The sequence below is a fragment of the Gymnoscopelus microlampas genome, assembly GCF_963454915.1.
Source record: "Gymnoscopelus microlampas genome assembly, chromosome: 15".
NCBI classification, from domain to species: Eukaryota; Metazoa; Chordata; class Actinopteri; order Myctophiformes; family Myctophidae; genus Gymnoscopelus; species Gymnoscopelus microlampas.
Genome location: NC_139952.1, coordinates 31,896,078 through 31,915,638, shown reverse-complemented (window position 1 = coordinate 31,915,638; position 19,561 = coordinate 31,896,078). Strand labels below are relative to the sequence as shown.

The 19,561-nt window shown below is 42.1% G+C and overlaps 1 protein-coding gene across 1 annotated transcript in view; it reads left to right on the top strand.

Annotated features, from left to right (window-relative positions):
- khdrbs3 (KH domain containing, RNA binding, signal transduction associated 3) overlaps window positions 1-19,561 on the top strand; it is a 135,886-nt gene that overhangs the window by 106,263 nt on the left and 10,062 nt on the right. The window contains exon 7 of the mRNA XM_084080128.1: window positions 13,164-13,246. Within this exon, the coding sequence (XP_083936254.1) occupies window positions 13,164-13,246 (83 nt within the window). The remainder of the gene's footprint in view (window positions 1-13,163; window positions 13,247-19,561) is intronic.

Here is a 19,561-nt window from a genome sequence, read left to right as displayed (position 1 = left end):
TCTCAGAGCAATAATCACCTACTATCTCCCAGACTCCCTCACCAGTCAGGAGTTAGGAGTTCGAATGAATGTAGAATTATGTGCAGGATGTAATTTGTACATAGATGTGAGGGGACTTAATTTAACAGTCTAAACTTTTTTTTAATATTTAATTTTAAAAGAAAATACTTCTCTCTCTCACACTTGACAGTGATCACCCTTCCCTGTGCCAATGTTGGCACCCGTGCCTAAGGTTGCATACCCCTGCAGTAGGGCATGAATTTACCCCAAAAAACATTAAAAGTTGAAATATGGAGAGACAAGGTTTCCACTCGTCAGCGACGGTAATATGTTTGTTGCCTACATTACATTTATTTGGGTTGAACACATTTTCCACATTTTCCACCATGCCTGTTAGACTTAATTTTCCTCTTGCTTGTCTGCTGTGGCCCTGTGTGGCATGGCCGTGGGCCAACACATTACTTTGCTGGAAGCATGTTGCCTGTATACTGGGATTAGGTCTCCTGTCTGGCACCGCTTGACGGCCATTACGGCCATTTTGATCCCGCGCACGATGTCGTCATGTCATAATACTTTCTCATCTGGTTAGGTTTACATACTCTGCTTCCATCAAGGTCTATTGTTTGTTTTGTCTGGGTATCAAATTATTCTGAATCCAATTGTTACCCAAACAAAAACACAGGAAAATGTCATTATTTCAGTTCTTGGCAGCCCCAGTCAGACCTGAGAGAGGACCGTGATTGCAGCCAAATCGCATTTCATGTAATTCATTAGTCGCTTTGGTATCCTGTCTTACCTGCCGCTAATCCCATTGGAGAAGAATTAGCCATAATGTAATTTCTGTGATTCTGAAATCTAAGTCTGTGTTTTTCTATTTCATGCCATTCGCCAAGCCACACAGACACTCGAAAGGTATACGCTGTGGGACTTGGAAAAACATGTATTTTAACCAGTCTGTATAATATGGTATGATGTTAATACAATATAACTAGCATATATCTGCAGTGCTTGGAGGTGATCTCCCTGCTCTTCCATTTAGACCCTGATGTCGTTTCGACACCTACTGGTTGGTAATGTTGATAACGTTATTTGAAGCAGACGGCACACAGGATTGGACAATAGCTACACCGCCATCTTTATTGTTGCCTCTCTCCTTTGAGAGAGAGATAACTTGCATAAAACTTACAGAGTGGTAGCTTTAATGTGGACTTTGAACATTGCATTATATAGAACAGTGGTTTTCAACCTTTTTCATGGCAAGGACCCCTAAATTGATATATATTTGGCTGCGGACCCCCATCTGAAAATGTTTTGTGCCAGGGACCCCCAGAAGCAAATATTTGAGTTAAAAATGTTCGCTTTGAAAAATATATATATATTCAAAGCTATGCACACATTTTCAAGACTTTTCAAAAGATAGCAGATATACAAGCTACAGTATGAGCTTGTAGATCTGCTGTTTTTGAATAGCCAAAGCTAAATGGTTCAAATGATTTTGTGACGCTATGTTGACTAATAACCAATGGTTCTGGAGAGCGCTGCTGTAATGTTAATACTATGTTGCTGTCGGGCAGAAACCTCTTATCTCCATATTTTAACCTTTATATGTTTTTGTTTTTGTAAATCAGTGTCACGCAAAAGTAGCAAAAGGATGCTGAAAAGTAACAGTCTTGGACATATGAGGTTTCCCAGCCAATGGCAAACGACTTGCATTATGATTGCAACCGCATCTGTTTGAACGCACGCCAGATGAAAGGGTCTCTAATCCCTTTGGCTAGGGGCGGGCAAGCCATGAGTAATGCAAGTGGGTCAGTATTGTTGACTTTTAAGTCGTCTCAATACAGTAATCCAGTCTGAGCATAATGAGTCATATCATTCTGGTTGACAGCAGAGGCATTATGAATGAATGACCTGCGCCTCCCCCCTACAACATGACAAGGACGGCCAAGGGTGCTGGGATTGACTCCTCTGAAGTGTGATTCATTTGTTTTGTGGTGGAAAAAGCAGTAAAAAAAATACTGCAATGTAGAAATTCTCTGTTACTAGTAAAAGTCCGGAATTAAAAATTGACTTGAGTAAAAGTACAAAAGTATTGGTGTCAAAATGTACTTAAAGTGCCAAAAGTAGAAAGTACCATTTCACACGTTTTTCAAATGTCAAAAATGTATACAAATCTCTTGAAAATAGCAGATCTACAAGCTCACAATGCGTCGCATCGTGACGCATTGTGAGCTTGTAGATCGGCTATTTTCAAATGGCCGAAATGTATAAAGGGCTGAAGTGGTTAATGCATGTTTTGTAATAATAATCAAAATATACAAAGTAACTAGTAACTTAAAAGTTTTCAAAATAATTGCAGTTGAATAAATAATATTATATATATATATAATACATGTATATATTATATTATATATATATATATAATATAATATTTGCCTCGGAGATGTGGTGGGGTAGAAATAAAAGTACAAAAAATTGGATATAACTCCAGGAAAGTAAAAATACCTCAAAATTGTACTGAAGTACAGTACTTGAGTAAATGTACTTAGTTACTTTACACCACTTCATGACAAGGACAGCCAAGGGTGCTGGAATTGACTCCTCTGAAGTGTGATTTGTCCAGTGAGCAACAATGATTGTTGCACTGTTCATGTTTGAGGTTTGAAAGTTTTTTTTTTTTTAACTGTCTTTGTCTAGCCTTTCCTCCTTGAGGCACATTTAGTCCAAGGGCCAACTGATATTTTCACAAATTGGTACCACCTACTGTAAGGTGACCGTAAAATCTTTGTATTTTTATATTCCCACATGTCTCTAGTTTTTATTTCGGTATGATACAACTTCCCATTTTGTCGCTTAATGACAGTTATCACTCTCTAAACAAACCTGACCCAATGTAAAACCGTGATGTGTGTGAAAAGGTTGAAAGTGGTTATCATAAAATACTCAACCAATGTATTTTAACATGAGCTTGTGACTAAATAATAACTACGTTGGAACTATTGGAACATAATTTGTTCTTTTTTCCCCCATTTCCTTAAAAGTAACAGTTTTGGACGTAAAGCCACAATTATGATATATAATGGAGGTACTTCTGTGGCCTACGGAATGTGTGCACAAGAAATCTGGCCCTGACCAGTCCAACAGTCTGTGAGACTAGCTCCAGCCACACAGACAGACACACAGACCTACCAGACCGGTATAGAGTCTAGCTGTCTGGTCAGTCTAGCTGCTAGACTTCCTGAAGAGCTAACTGTACGCCGTAAATAAATACAAATGCATCAGACTATGTTGCATCTACAGTAGATAAACAAGCCAATATGTCTCCAGTCTGAATCCGGGTAAAAGGTTTCATAGAAAGAAGTCAGCCTATAGTCTATTTTTATGAATACAATGTCATTTTTTTCCAATCGGGGTGGTTGCATATTGTCTCCCTGCTCTTCTATTGAGACATTTAGATTTAGTCAAAGGTCATGTCTCACCTATAGACACAGGAGTTTTGACCGGAGGGTCAAGATTCAGTTTATCCCCAGAGCAAGCAAGGCAGGCTCTATTAGCTCAATGGTAAAAATGTCAGCACTTAAGCAGGAAACCGGGGTAAAATCCGGGGTAGAAGAGGAAAGTTCAAGGTTCAAGGTTCAAGTTTATTAGTTACATTGTGCTGCTTTAAACCCCATACATTGTTGAGCGGAGTCCCTCAGGGCTGTGTACTAGTGACTTTTCTGTTTCCGCTCGACATTAAATATCTTTGCTGAAAATAGCTTGTCGATCAGCTATTTTCTGCAAAAGTTTTCTGCAGAATTCAAATGCTGGGGTTTAAGGACTCAACGTGTCGCATTGCAACGCGTTGTGAGCTTGTGGATCGGCTAGCATCGTATGACAAAGTATAAATTGGGCTTATAGCATCTATTTTGACTCCTGCAGAGGAAAGGCCTCGTCAAAAACTGCTGACAGGTATAACTGGCAGCCAATGATGGGAGATCACATTCTAAAAAGAAAGAATAAAATATTGGTTATTTTAAGAAATTTGATACGTAGATTCTTAGAGTATGAGATCGCAAAGTGACCCTGGCCACTTTGCAATGCAACGCTTTGGGAGCTTGTAGATCGTCTATTTTTTAAGAAGAGATTTAGGGAAAAAGAGCAACCCAAGCACAGAGACGAAGTATTAGTTTACTACTGTATAGGGTTTATGTGTCAAGGGCAGTTGTGTGATGGAGTTTACAGTTTACAGCAGGGGTCTTCAACAGGGGGTCTGGGACCCGTAGGGGGTCCTCATAGTTATTACAGGGGGGCTGCCACATCTTTGTGTGATATCTTTGTTCAAGATAACCACTTGGACCCTAAGTATTCCTATTCTGAGGAGAACTTTAGCCAAAAATAGCAGATCTACAACGCCTCATGCTGCGAGGCATTGTGAGCTTGTAGATAGGCATTTTTTTTGGCAAAAGTTTGGTGGAGAGGGAAAAAAGAGCAGACTAAGTACAGAGTGAAAGATCAAGTTTAATAGTTAAGTATTAACTTTTAATTATTACAAGTTAAATCTGCAACACAATTTAATACAATACGTATGTATGGGGGTCCCTGCTTCATCTCTCTCTCAGCTAGGGGGTCCATGGCCTGAAAACCGTTGAAGACCCCTGGTCTCCACCTGTTTTACAGTGCAGCACTTGAGTGGAAGTGAGAGAGAATTGTTCAACCACCAAAATAAACAAATGAGTACAAGAAACAAGCATGTACTTGTTCATTGTTGCCGAGCGCCATCAGCTGATAACGCCATGACACACGCTGACTGTGCCTTTGCTATGTTGATGAGTGCCTGTGGGAGCGCACGTGAAAAAACAACACGGAACGTAATCATAATCAGTCACTTTTTGAGAAGCTGGCATGGGTGTGATGACGCTGTGTCACAGTTGTAAGCATGCATTAATATGGCTTAGGCTAGGAGGTGAGCGTGCGTCCGTGCGTCTGTGCATGTGTACGTGTGTGTGTGCACGTTACTCCGGGGCTAATCTCACAAACCACTGGAGCGATCAGCGCAACATTTCTTGTGCACACACACACACACACACAAAATTTGTACTTTTATTTTACAATAAAATGTTAGTTGGATCCAGGGCCGGAGTGGGACTCCAAATCTGGCCGGGAGATACATGCCCACCCAGGCCACCCTGCGCGCGCAGCGCGCGTCGTTTTTTTTTGGGGGCCCTTTTTTTTGGGGGGGCTTATTTTTGGGGGGCCTTACAAAAGGGGGGCCTTTTTGGGGGTTAAAGGTAGGGGGGAGGCCCGCAGCTGCACTGAGCTGCAAGCAACACTGACTGCATTGAATTGAAATTGACTGTGGTTGGCCTGGCCTGAGCTTAGGAGAGATTTTTTTTTGCTGCATCCATCACTTAAGCGCCGCGCTGGCTGTGGATGGCTGGCCTGACCTGATTTTTTTTTTTTATGCAAAAAAAAAAAAAAAAAAAAAAAAAAAAAGTTTTTTTTCTTTTTTTTTTTCAGGCAGGCCACTAGAGGGCAGGCCACCGGGAATAGTCCCGGTCCTCCCGACGGCCAATCCGGGCCTGGTTGGATCGAGCTGAAACTTGGGCAAATATGGAGTCATACCAGCGCCATTTTCTTTCCCCCTCTTTTTTGGGGGGGGATTTGTTCTCCCGATTTCGCAGACCAGCTCTGATCTCAGCTCAATTTTTATTTTATTTTAGACTAATTACTAAAATGATCAAATTAATGTAATTGTCTGTAGGATGTGTGCAAAAAAGACAGGGGGACAAGTAGTTCAACTTCATATGGATTTGTTATTGGCAGTGAAATAATGGAGTCCGCACTCTGGAATATGCTCAAAGATAAATGGTTTATTACACAATGTAAGTGTAACTACAGTACTACCATAGAAGAACACACTCAGTGGAACAACAACACCTTTAAAAAATCATTCAAGTTGTACCAAGCGCAGGTACATAAAGTATTAGATAGTAATGTGATCGTATTAATTTCAGAATGATGTGGGGTGCCCGCTTGCCTAGCGGTCCAGGTGCATACCACATACAGTATAGGCTCTTGACAGTGCATCGCAGGTTCGAATCCCGACCTTTGCTGCGTGTCTCTCTCTCCCCGTTTCCTGTCAATCCCCACTGTGTACTATAAATAAAGGCAGAATCGGCCAAAGAATATCGTGCAAAAAGAGAATTGAGGAGTGGTTGAATAGAGACAGGGCGCTGAAGATTAATTTTCCTGGTGACAGGAGGCATATTATTAATTAATAGATGCTGTTCTTCATTTAATTTGCTCAATTTTTTCATTTCAGTTTTTCCTCTCGGTGTTGGTGTCATTTATGTAATACTTGGAATAATACCTAAAAGCCGGCGCGTGGGCAACACATGCAATGCTTCTTAGGTGCGTACTGAGTGATTCTGAAATAACTGTCATGTAATATGCTGCGAACATGTCCGCTGCCTCCAAATAAGCCTTAATTTTCCCTCATGTCACACAGCTAAATCCCCAATGTTAATTTAGCTCGGAAGAGAACACAAATAGACCTTTACAGGTTTTTTTTAACTCAGAGTGTACAAATGGAACCAAATGACCCGTAAGGGTCCATTTGGTTCCATTTGCACACACTCTTGAGTTAAATGAACACTGAGTATTTGAACGTGCTGCCGGCCTCCTCCCCCTATCTGTTCCAGTGGTATTGTAAAGCGCCGTGGCGCGGCTGTGATACTGTTGTTCTAACACGGCGTGCCAGGCCCTCTGTAAGTCTTCAGTGGCCTCAGAGGGCAGTCCTTATCTTTTAACAACACGCCTTTCAGCCATCCACTGGCATACAAATGAAAGACTCACTTAGGGGAGGGGGGAGGCTGCTCTCTCTCTCTCTCTCTCTCTTTCTCTCTCTCTCTCTCTCTCCCCCCGTCTCCATTTTTAAATACCCTCCATCCCTCTCTCTCTCCTCACTGTCACACTAATCCGGTTTTAGAATTGGGAACGTTAACAGCGCTGCACCCTTGTCTCTATTGTGCTCTCTACAGCACATTTTTTTTAAGCAAACGCACTACACCAGTATGAATGGCTCCAACGTCCTTAACGCTGTCGGTTACACTTTCCGCCGACTGCTTCCCTTCCACCCCCGGCTCTGACACACTGTAAAGATGTGCCTACACAGTGTGTTGCCCCGAGAGTGTGTAGTACCCTCTACGACAGTGGTTCTCAACCTGTGGGTCAGGACCCCCATGACAGTAAAGTGACAATTTAAGGACTTTTAAGACCGTTTTAATACATTAAAAAAATATATAATAAAGAAAATAAATTGGACAATTACTGCGTCAAAAGTAATCAACAAACTGTACTATAAAACTGGTCAAACATTGGCCAAATTGTCAAATAATATAAGAAAGAGGCAAAAAAAAAAATGAAAACAGACGATCTACAAGCTCTACAAGCCCGAGGCGTTGTGAGCTTGCAGATCTGCTATTTTCATCATATTTATGTGTGGAACTGAGTCAAACAAAATGTAATGCCTCAACTCCTTCAATTCCAAGTGCTTGTCAGGGTGGGGGTCCCTAGCCTGGCGTAGACAGACTATATCACTGCGTGGATATGAGTCTGGTGCTTCTATTAGGACATTTTTTTTCCAAGGGGGCGGGATCAAAACAGTGACTCTCGACGCAATTGGTTAGACCTACAAACCAACTACCAATTACAGTCTCCCATATTCGAATACTGGGCCCTGATTGGTTACCCCCGTCTTCTGGAGCAGGAAATGGATTCTCTATGAAGCCAGACCCAAATCGCAGAGTGCTGCACTCGCAGATTCGTCTGGTCCCAGGCTAGGGGGTCCCCAGTTCAAATATGATTATTTTGGGGGGTCACGGCCTGAAAAGGCCGAGAACCACTGCTCTACGAGAGGAGAGTAGAGTAGAGAGTATAGCAAAGTGAAGAACCTGGATGTAATTTTTAGCCTCGCTGACGTGATTCACAAAACAAGCACGTCTCCAATCCCTCGCTCAGCTCTCCTTGTAACTCAATTACAGTGTGTTGGCTAGGCTAATAAACAGAAATAACATGCCGTTGTTAAAGTTTATTGTGGTCCTTAACGCATCACCGTGATGACCAATGTGAGTCGACAGCACCGAGAGCGGAAAAGTTGGGACGAGAGCGGGATTCATTCAACACTAATCGTATCAGGTTGTGCTAGATGTTATTTAGACAGATGCTACAGGAGGTCCATCGTTGACTTGTTGTCCTACTTTTTGAGGCACTACACTGCTCTCTCTGCACTATTTATGTGACTATTTCTTGTTTGTTGACTATGGTTTGTGGTTATTCTGCTCATTCCAATCTCTCTGCTCTTCGAACAAAGCTGTGGTTCATCTCTGGATTTTCATTCTAGGAGTAATTTTTATTGTATCAGATGTTACCTTCACAACCATGGTGACACCACTGTCTTTTTGTTTTTTCTGTCTTGCCTGTTTTGTCATCTCGGTGAGATTGCTATCATTCAATATTCATAACCAGGCTTGTTTATCTTGCAAAAGAAATTGATACACTGTAACGGAGCCATCTTTAAATGGATTCTGGAAAAGGAAAATCCACTCCTCAGAGTTTCCGAGAGCATTTGTCTTTCACAAGAAATAAATGAATGAAATGTAAAACGCATGGAGCAGGAAAGCGTACCAATGCTTTATCATTATTATTATTATAGTATAATATTATTATTATTATTACCTCCAAAACTTCCCTATTAAACACTTTCAACCTGGTAACTTTAGGCATGTCATTATAGCCAAAGATTTTCAAAACATTTCAGAAAATGTTTTTGTGTACTTCGGACTTTGTTGTGCTTTTGTTCCTTTGAATTTGTTTTCAACAAAGTCTTGAATCAAAAACTTGTAATATTGGACCCCAGTGGTGGGCAGGTACTTTACCCCTGCAACACCCGGATGCCCCCCTAGAGAACTGATCCTACAGTGTTGTTTATGTCCATTTGTATTTGACACCCGCTACTCTGCAGATGCTATAGATCAGGGGTCCTCAACGAGTCAACGTTCTTCAGGCCAAGGACCCCTTAGCTGAGAGAGCGATGAAGCAGGGACCTCCCTACATATCGTTTAACATTGTGTTGTAGATTAAACTTTTTCATAGATTTCATAGTTGTTTGACAGCACTGTCATCAATGTTGTGTACATTAATGTTTTTTGTTTATTTCGGACATTTAACCATCAAATCCTCAATACTTAGTAAACTTGACCTTTGGCTCTGTACTTGGTCTGCTCTTTTTCCCTTTACACCAAACCACTTTGCCAAAAAATAGCAGATCTACAAGCTCACATAGGCGTTGTGAGCTTGTAGATCTGCTATTTTTGGCTAAAGTTCTCCTAGGGATGCTAGGGTCCAAGCGGTTAATGTAAAAAGGAAAAAAATCCTTTCACACAAATAATTGGCGGCCCCCTGCAGTAACTCTGAGGACACCCTGTTGAAGACCCCTTGCAGTGTAGATAGTAGATTTTATACACAAACCAACCATAAGTGATAAAATCATGTTATTTAGCTGTATCTCCAATTACCCGAGATGTACAGTAGATGCAGTTTTAGCGTGCAGAACCGATTGCTTGGCCTACTTGGTCTACATATTGTAAGTCTCCAAACTATTTTCATGAATATTTATGTCTAAGGGTAGGCTTGGTTCTTCAGTTACCAGACTAAACGATGATGATAATTATTATACATTAAGTGGACTCCATAACAAAGTATTTGTGATTATGTAGACATGTGCACAGATGTACGTCTGAACTTCAAATGGCTTATTGTTTCCTGTTGACTCTCTTCTTTGTGTAATCGTTGTTGCGTGCCAAGTCCAAAATCTGTTTCCTTTTCTCCCAGAAGGTCTTTATCTTCCAAAACACAAGATATTATCGGTTGTTGTTGTTTTTTTCTTTCTTAATCTGTGTTATCCTTTAAGAAAAGTGACAATAAACTGTCCTTGTTAGAACAAAACAGTTTTGTAATCCTGTAGAAAGATCAATTTGTTTTGTTTTGTTTTTTTTCCTGGGGGTAGGGGTGCATTTCCAGTTTACAACCGCTATGGGCACACACTAACTTTATTCATAAACAACAAACTAAATCTTTTGAAAGTGAAATGAGTTAACAAGTGACTGACTGCATTCACAAGAGACATAGGAAATGGATGTATTCTCGCCTGAGCCAAAAATCACACCCATGTGTGAAGGAAGCGGTGCCTTTGGGGCGGGCCTTAACTCATTTCAATGCGTCCCTATTGGTGGTCTGAGTCCACTTACCAAATTTGTACTTGGGAGCATGCTGCAAACTGGAATGATGGCTGTTTAAAGCCCAGCCAATGGGCAGACAGAGGGGGCGGGGCTTAAGTAATGACAGTTAGTCCCTATTGATGGCTTTAGTCCATGTACAAAATTTGTACTCCATAGCATGCTGCGAACTTGAGTTATGGCTAGCTGTTTGAAGGCCAGCCAATGGGAAGACAGAGGGGGCGGGGCTTCAGCAATTCATGCTGGTCCCTATTGGTGGTCTAAGTCCACATACCAAATGTGGACTTGGTGGCATGCTGCAAACAGGAGTTATAGCTGTTTAAAATCCCGTGCTCATCCCGTGCTCATACAGGCGCGGGGGGTCCCTGGACCCCTCTTTGATAACTTAATCAATTCATGCTCGTGCCTATTGGTGGTCTAAGTCCACATACCAAATGTGGACTTGGTGGCATGCTGCAAAGTGGAGTTATAGCTGTTTAAGATCCCGTGCTCATCCCGTGCTCATACGGGCGCGGGGGGTCCCTGGGCCCCTCTTTGATAACTTCATCAATTCATGCTCGTGCCTATTGGTGGTCTAAGTCCACATACCAAATGTGGATTTGGTGGCATGCTGCAAACTGGAGTTATAGCTGTTTAAAATCCCGTGCTCATCCCGTGCTCATACGGGCGCTGGGGGTCCCTGGACCCCTTTTTGATAACGTCATCAATTCATGCTCGTCCCTATTGGTGGTCTAAGTCCACATACCAAATTTGGACTTGGTGGCATGCTGCAAACTGAAGTTATAGCTGTTTGCTTCTTTGCCGTGCTCATCCCGTGCTGAAACCGCCGGACGGACGGACGGACATACAAAAGTCAAAAGTCAAGTGTAGAGCGGTTGGCACCGCTAAAAACATGTCTGTAATTGCCTGCTGGTGTGGGCACAAGTGAGACACACATTCTGACTAACAATCTGTTTTTAAAAAGGAAACACCAAAATGAACAGAACTAAAATGGAGAAAAAAAACTGGTGCGAAAAATAACCGAATCCTTGTACCATACCCAAATGACAACTGACTGGAGTCCCAAAATACCTACATTATTAACAGAGCTACTCAGAAACAAGCAAGTGTTGTGTACCGTAGCGCTGTTACTTAACAAACTTAATACACAGTATACTGTAGTTCCCTCACACACTCAGTTTGTTAGTTTTTTTCTGGCGGATTAAAGATAAAAGACTAAAAATTCAAACACTGTCATTTGGCAAATGCATGTTTCTAATCAGGCATTAGGGCCTTTGATAAGAATACGGGGATGTGATGAGTGTTTTTCTGGTGCTTGCTGGATCTCGCCACATTCCATTCCGAGCGTGCAAATCGGTTGGCAGATGGAATTAGCAAGAAGAAACGCGCGGGGGGACAAGAGACGTGTCACTGGGGGTCGATGTCTTTTGTGGAACATAAGTCTCATTTATCCCAAATTAGGACGGGTGCGGCACTGGTCCCGTTTGATGTGCCTCTCGAATGGCGGTCGGGGTCGGGGGCGAACAGGGGGGTGTGGTGGTGTTGGCGGGTGGGTGGGGGAGACGGTGCAGACTGCCAGACAGTGTTGCCATATGTGCTTATTATAAGCGACTTTGGGGCTTGTTTTTCTGTAAAGTTGCTTGTAAATATTGGTGCTGTAGTTGTGTGCGGGTTGCATTTTTTTGGGGCTTGTGTATAGAACTTTGCTTATTTGGGCTTGTTTCCTAATGTTGTTTATAAACCAATGGTTCTTAAACATTTTCACCCCCAGATTAATATGTATTTGTCCGCGAACACCCCATCTAAAAAATAAAGTTGCTCATCGCAACGCGTTGTGAGCTCGTAGATCGGCTATTTTCAAATAGCTGACGTACCGGTATACAGTAGGTTTAACGTGCTCAAGGTGGCCTCGTCGCTTCTTTTGGGCTTGTTTTCCTAGACCCATGGTTGCTTATCTCTCTCACATCTTGAATCTGGCAACACTGCTGCCAGAGCGCACACAGATGTTCTGAGGCTCATCCTTTGAGCCGGTGATGAAACGCAGCCAGGACGCGGGGTCTTGGCGTTTTTTGGCGTCACTCACTTGACACTGAGAGAAGGGCAGAGAGGGGCGGCTTCGCTGTGACGGTGCGGTGTGCCTGGGCTCTGCTGCTGCTGCTGAGTCTGACACTGTCAGCCGTTGCTGCCAGGAATAGAATGCCTACGTACACTGCACACATACCGTACCTCTCCTTTGTGTTATACAGCCACCTCTGCATTTTAGACCAGGGGTCTTCAACAGGGGGTTCGGGACCCCTAGGGTTCTCAGAGTTACTACAGGCCGCCAAATATTTGTGTCATTGGAACTTTTTTTCTTTTTTTTACATTAACACTTGAACCCTATAATCCCTATTTTGAGGGGAACATTGTCGAAAAATAGCAGATCTACAAGCACACAACACCTTCGTTGTGAGCTTGTCGATGGACTATTTTTGGCAAAGAGGTTTGGTTTAGAGGGAAAAAAGAGCAAACCAAGCACCAACGGTCAAGTTTACTAAGTACTGAGGGTTTAAGTGGTTAAAGGATCTGAAAATACATCATATTAATAGAAAGTCAACAAACCAAAAATACATGAATTTACACAACACTGATGACAGTACAGTCAAACAAGTTTATTAAATCTATGAAAACATCTGCAACATAATGTTATACAATGTATAATGGGGGTCCCTGCTTCATCTCTCTCTCAGTTAAGGGGTCCTTGACCTGAAAAACGTTGAAGACCCCGGTTGTAGACGTTAGTGTAATGGCGAATTGCACTTTTCAGCTTTTGCCTCGTTTTGCCTTCATTATGTGATATCTATCATTTGTCCCTATTATCATAGTTTATTTTTTCTTCTTTTTTAGGACTACGAAGATGGATATGGAACAGCCTACGACGACCAGGGGTACGAATCCTACGACACCAGCTACAGTAATCAAGGACAGAAGTAAGTACCTCCTCCTTCCAAACCTAATCCCCTTGATGTTGGGCTGCTTTCTTCTAGACACAGGCCAACCACAATCAGAGGTGACTTTGATAACCATAAAAAAAAAAGATCAAATAAAAGATCATTTTATCTTTTCTTTTTTTATCTTTTTAAAGATAAAATGCCGTCTGAGGTCTTGAAATATCAGCCTGTAATCAGTCAGGTGAATACGAATGAGAATGTAATTCCTGCCGTTGTTGACAGGATTTCCAGACCTGTGCTTTTGCAGACACTGTGTAAAGTGTATTATGCAAAGTGTGCCGGTTGTGAATGTTCAATGAGAGTCATTGATATTAATGAAGTAGATGTCGTAGGTGTAAAGGATACAGGCCCAGTAGCAATATTTAAAAGGAAAACTTGTATGAAATAGGTAACTTACCTGGTAAGATACTGCATAAATAAGTCTCCCAATGTATGGGCCCGGGCCCACTGGTGGGCTGTGACGGTATTGCAAGCGGGCCCCCAAATAACTGTGAAAATACAAAGACTTTAATGATAAAATAATATTAATATTACGAAATGTATGTTACAGATGTGCCATTTCAAAACTTCACATGTCCTGCCATCGCCAAGACAGTACATTTTCAGGGGATTCCCAGGGCAATAAGAGGGACAAAGAAGGGCATTTAAAATGCTGAATTATTTTGATGATCAGTGCTTTTATGATGCTAATTAATTTGAGCAACTGGTCAAATCACCTTTCGCCTCATAATGAGTCTGACACCTTATTCAACACACATTATTTTGTTCTCATGTATATGGATGTCTGTTGAAGGGAAAAACGGGGGTGTGTAGTGACAACTTCTTTTCAGGGGCAAAACAGTGCATTTTAAGGGCAGAAAAGGGAGGGAAAAAATGCATTTTCAGGGCACTATCAGGGAAAGAACAGTAACGTGTGAAGTTTTGAAGTGGCACATCTGTAAATGAATGGTACTTTCTTCTTTAAAACCTTGAAAAATGTGTTGTCATCGTGATACTAATAATAAATAACAATAAAGTAGCCTATACTACGTTTGCTCCATATTAATTCGAGTCGGAACACAATCAATTGATTGATCATTAAATCATTAAAATAAACATGCTCTGAATATGTTAAATTATTTTAAGTCTTCGGATTGGGTGGTCCACTCACACAATTGTCAAATGCTTGTACTGCCAACCTGTCTGTACATTGCAACAAAATGTGCTTAAAGTGACAAGAAAAGAAAGTGGATGTCGCGTCTCTGTCTCGGAGATTGTGGAAGAGTTGTCTGGCTTGTTGGACTAACCCGTAGATGACCCCGGTTCGAACCCAACCAGAGGCAGTTTGATGCCTTTCCAATCTTTCCTCTCTGTCTCGCTCTCTCACACTGTCACTGTCAGAAATAAAGCAGAAATGTCCAAAAAATCGCTTTAAAAAGATGTAATGTCAGTGGTGGAAGAAGTAGATGTTTTTGTCAAACTTTTTTCTTTTTTTTTCAAAAGTAGCAGATGTACAAGCTCACGTGATTCGTTGTGAGCTTTTTAGATCGGCCATTTTCAAATAGCCGAAGTATAAAAAATAGGGTTTTGTATTAATAATATAAATAATCTAAAAAGTGACTAAACGTCAAAATAATTGTAGTGGATTAACCTTAAGACCTGAGGCCGATTCTACAAATGCCTTCTAAATCAGTTCTCAAGATTTGTTTTAAATTCCCTCAATATTTTTAGGCAACTTATTTTTGGCTTTTTCTTTTCCCCCAACCCAACGCCTCGCGCTGTGGATCTGCTATTTTCGGCTAATGTTCCCCATCACACGAAGATTTGTTAGACCCCATAGTTACTCTGAGGACCCCCTGTTAAAGACCCACGACTTAGACTGAGGGCTCACGAGGGTTTCAAAATTAAACTGTTCCTATATATTGCGTCCAGCAAGCGGTCCCGGCTGAGCACAATCCGTTCATTACAGATAATTAGCCTGATCGATTAGCTTCATTTTAAACGCTCTTTCAATTCCGAAAGTTTGTTAGATCCACTGTGTTTACCGCTGTCCGGTGTCAATGCAAAACAAACTGTCTAGGTAGCAGGTTGCTCCATTTAACAGTGGCCCCTGCACGGCTAAATGCAGCGTATTGATTTTCTTATATCCAGGGAGCTATCACCCTCACCATGTCACATAAGGTCAAAAGCCTTCGTGCTTCGTGCCGCTAGGGTGTCGCCCCGTTTTATCCATCTTGTAGCTGTGTAACACGATGTTCTTTACGTCCGACTGCCTTCACGTTTTAACCCCGTTTTAGACTGTGTTGTGCTCCTCTCAACTCGCCTCAACTCGTGATACGGATGATGTACAGCAGGGGTCTTCAACGTTTTTCAGGCCAAAGACCCCTTAGCTGAGAGAGAGAGAGAAAGAGAGATAAAGCAGGGACCCCCACTACATATTGTTTACAACTGTGTTGCAGTTTAAACTTTTTCTCGATGGCTTCATAGACTTCCTTGCCAGCACTATCATCAGTATTGTGTAAATAAACACGTGTTTTTTGTTTGTTTATTTACACACTGTACTTGGTCTGCTCTTTTTTCCCTCCACGCCAAGAAAATTGCTGATTTATAAGCTCACAATTTGATACATTTGCGACGCGTTGTGATTAATTGGCATAACGACAGCAGTAAATAAATGAAAAACGAGGGAATGATTGTAAGAATACTTTGAGTGCCAAAAATTGCTGAATTATTTCTTTGTCGCTGCACACACTCCTATTATATTATATGGGCTGGAGCGGCGCCTGTCAGTGCCTTCCCTTTGGGGGCTCCTCAATGGCAGGTGAGCTAATGGCAGTGGCAACACAGAAGGTGTGTGTGTTTTTTTGGGGGGGGGGGGTGGGGGGGTTAATTGGCATGATTTCTAAATGGGAAAAGAAAATAATCGTCTACTCTACAGTACATAGAAAAGAGGGAGTGATTGTAAGAATACTGTGAGTGCCAAAAATTGCTTTCTTTTTCTGTCTGGTCTGTCTTTTATAGGGGAAATCACACCAAAAAACAACAACATATTATTCTGCCCCTTGTTATTTTTGTTTTTGTCAGAGGGATGTTCAATGGCTTCTTTTGTGCTTGTGTCACCCAGGCCGTGTCCATATTTTATTCCCTCTCTTTTTGGACTAGATTTTCTCCCCCCTTCTCTGTCTTTCTCTGTTCCTGTTCCCACTCTCTGTTGTCTTCTTCTTCTTCTTCTTCTTCTTCTTCTTCTTCTTCTTCTTCTTCTTCTTCTTCTTCTTCTTCTTCTTCTTCTTCTTCTTCCTCTCTTCCTTGTGTATCTAGAACTCTGTCTGTCTGTCTGTCTGTCTGTCTGTCTGTCTGTCTGTCTGTCTGTCTGTCTGTCTGCCTGCCTGTCTGTCCCTCTCTCTGTGTCCTTTAGTCTATCTCTCTCTGTCTCTCTGTTTCTCTGTCTCCCTTAGTCTATCTCTTTCTGTCTCCCTTATAGTCTATCTTTCTCTGTCTCCTTCTCTCTTTCTCTCTCTGTATTCTCTTCTGAGACTCTTGGGGGCTCATGTTGAAGTGTCTGTTAGATGTAAAGATCCTCATCGTGGGTCTAAAGGCAGGCACTGGCCTTCAGCATCTAGCGGCTATTTGTTTTAAAAGCCGCCTTGATGTGAATAATTGTGTGATGCTTTGGGCAGAAGACAAATGGACTCCGTCATGAAAAGGCTGGAGGCTCGGTATAAACTCTGAGATTTTCCTACATTATCTGTACAGAGACAAGGCAACTAATGGGCCCCGAACACAGGAGACGACTGTGCCTCCTCCAGAGACAGCTGGTTTTCAGTTCTTTGTTTTTCCTCTTTTTGTGTGTGTTTCCTACGCCTCGCGTTTTGGCTAACGAGTTTGCAGTATCGCGAGCTGGCATGGTGAACGCGTATTATAATGAAAAGCAGCATTGTAGTATGCTTAAAGTCTGCTGAATTCATTGGGTGTGGTCTCTATCCTACCAGCATCTGTGAGCACACTTTGTGCAGCGCGGTGTTCCGTTTTGTCAAGTTGTTTTGTCTTGTAAACACCACAATATATTTGGCCTTAATTAGCGTTTGGACAGGAATAATAAATAGGCACTGAGTGGGATTGTCAGGGCGAAGGACTTGAGATTTCCTGCCTTCATACGTCACCGACAGACATTACTAGGGCAAACAGAAAAAAAAGAAAACATAGCTGTACTGAACCGATCAAGGTTACCCTATCCCACCGACTGCATAAATTAAACACTTAAACCCTATATACTTCATGACTGGGGTTCCCCCGGGGGTCTGTATTTGCCCCCCTCCTTTTTTACCCCTCAACACCTAATTTCTACAAGCTGACCTCGTGTCACCTTGTAACGCATTTTGAGCTTGTAGACAGGCTATTTTCCAACAAATGTTCACCTATTACGACATGCCCAGAACAGGGACGCTAGGCATCATATTCCCAGTCCTTCCATTCATCACATTTCTGGTAGACAAAGGTCTGGCCTCCTTTGCCTTCAGCCTGAGGGGAGTGATGGCGGCAGGGGTCCCAGCTGGAGAACTGTATAAGCCCTGAACAGAGAGAGGCTACACACACACACGCACACACAAGACACGAATGTCTCCTTAACAATGCCTCGCAACGCCTTAAGGAACTCCCAGTCCAGTATATCTGAGCGTTAAGTGCGTGGAAGGGCTTCAGTTGCTGCAGGATATAACAAGCACAACGTTTACCATATACTTTCTGTCATGCTGTTAGTCTAAGTAGCAGAAACCCAGCTGCCGTGTGTGGTTCCACGTTTTCTTTTTCTTTCTTGTCTTTTTTTTTTTTAAATACATGAATGGTTTCCAAAGGCGTCCCTTCTCTGAAAGAGAGTTTCTTGTAATGCTGTGCAGGCTAATGATGTGAATTATCTCTCTCTCTCTCTCTCTATAATATATATTTCATTGTGCTTGCTACATATCATTACTGTCGGATGGAAATCTTGTATACAGTACCTTGTAAACATTGTATCCATTATCTCATTTATTATTCTTTAAAAATTAAATTCTATTGGGGTCACCCTGTATGACTGTCTGTAGGTTGCACGCACGCACGCACGCACGCACGCACGCACGCACGCACGCACGCACGCTCCCATGCATACACATAAAACAGTGTTGACGGGAGACAAAACTGACAACTGGTAATGGTCTTAGACATATGTACTGTACGTGTAGATATGGTTTCTGGCTGACATTGACACTAATCATCGCATCATAGAATAATAAAAGGACTGAGTTCAATTATGTTACAACATGTTATGTTAACGGCTCAAAGTTCCAAACATTCCTTTATGCTATTACTGAACCTATATATACTGCCCTGCAGGAGCAGTTGGCCTAAACGTAAGGCATTTACACTTGAAAGGCATGAACCAATGAACCTATCCAAACCTGCAGACATGACAGTTAAGACTACGTAGACACCCAGAAATCCATTTCAAGACATTATTTGCATCGTTTAGAGCAGCGGTTCCTAAACCTTTTAGCCCAAGACCCAAAAGAGAAATCAAATGTTTTCCCCGGGACCCAAAATAGTGAGAATAGCAGATTTACAAGCTCGCAACGCGGCGTGAAGCGATGCGTTGCAAGCTTGCAGATCTGTGGAGGTGCGGTGTTTGACAATAGTTTTTTTCATCTCTGAACTTGCCCACAATCCCTTTAAGGATCACCTCAGCATGACAGCCATCACAGAGTGTTAGATGAACTCTGAGACATTTGTACAGTGTGTACCCTGTCTGTGACGGCACGTGGAGCAGCCATCAGTACGCTCATGATCACAGCCCTCCTGGCTCCCTGTCTTTTAGCGTTTATACGATAAAAGCAACGTTATCATCTTGTTAAAAGCTGTGTGTAGGGCCCTGGTCTCAGGAGAGCCAAGTGAAGGTGCAGCCGCTGTGTATTAATCGGGCGTAAGGTCAAGGAGACTGAAGGAGACAACGTGGAGAGCCTCTTTAATTTCTTTTCATCGTCGGCTGAGAATAGAATAGAATAGAAATACTTTATTTAATCCCTGAAGTGAAATTAAGAAACACAGCCGCTCTCGTCAGCAAAGCACATCCAAGGCAATACATAATAAAGCATAGGATTTATAAAATCAACAATTAAGTTGTACATCTGTAAGCCTATACTCGTACGTCAGTCCAATCGATTAAATTCCCCCTAGGCGTTGTAAAGTTTAATGGCCAGGTAGGGATGACCTCCTGTGCCTCAGAGGTACATTTTTGGCATAATGAGTCTCCCACTGAACGTGCTCCTTCTGTTGACCAGTTCATCA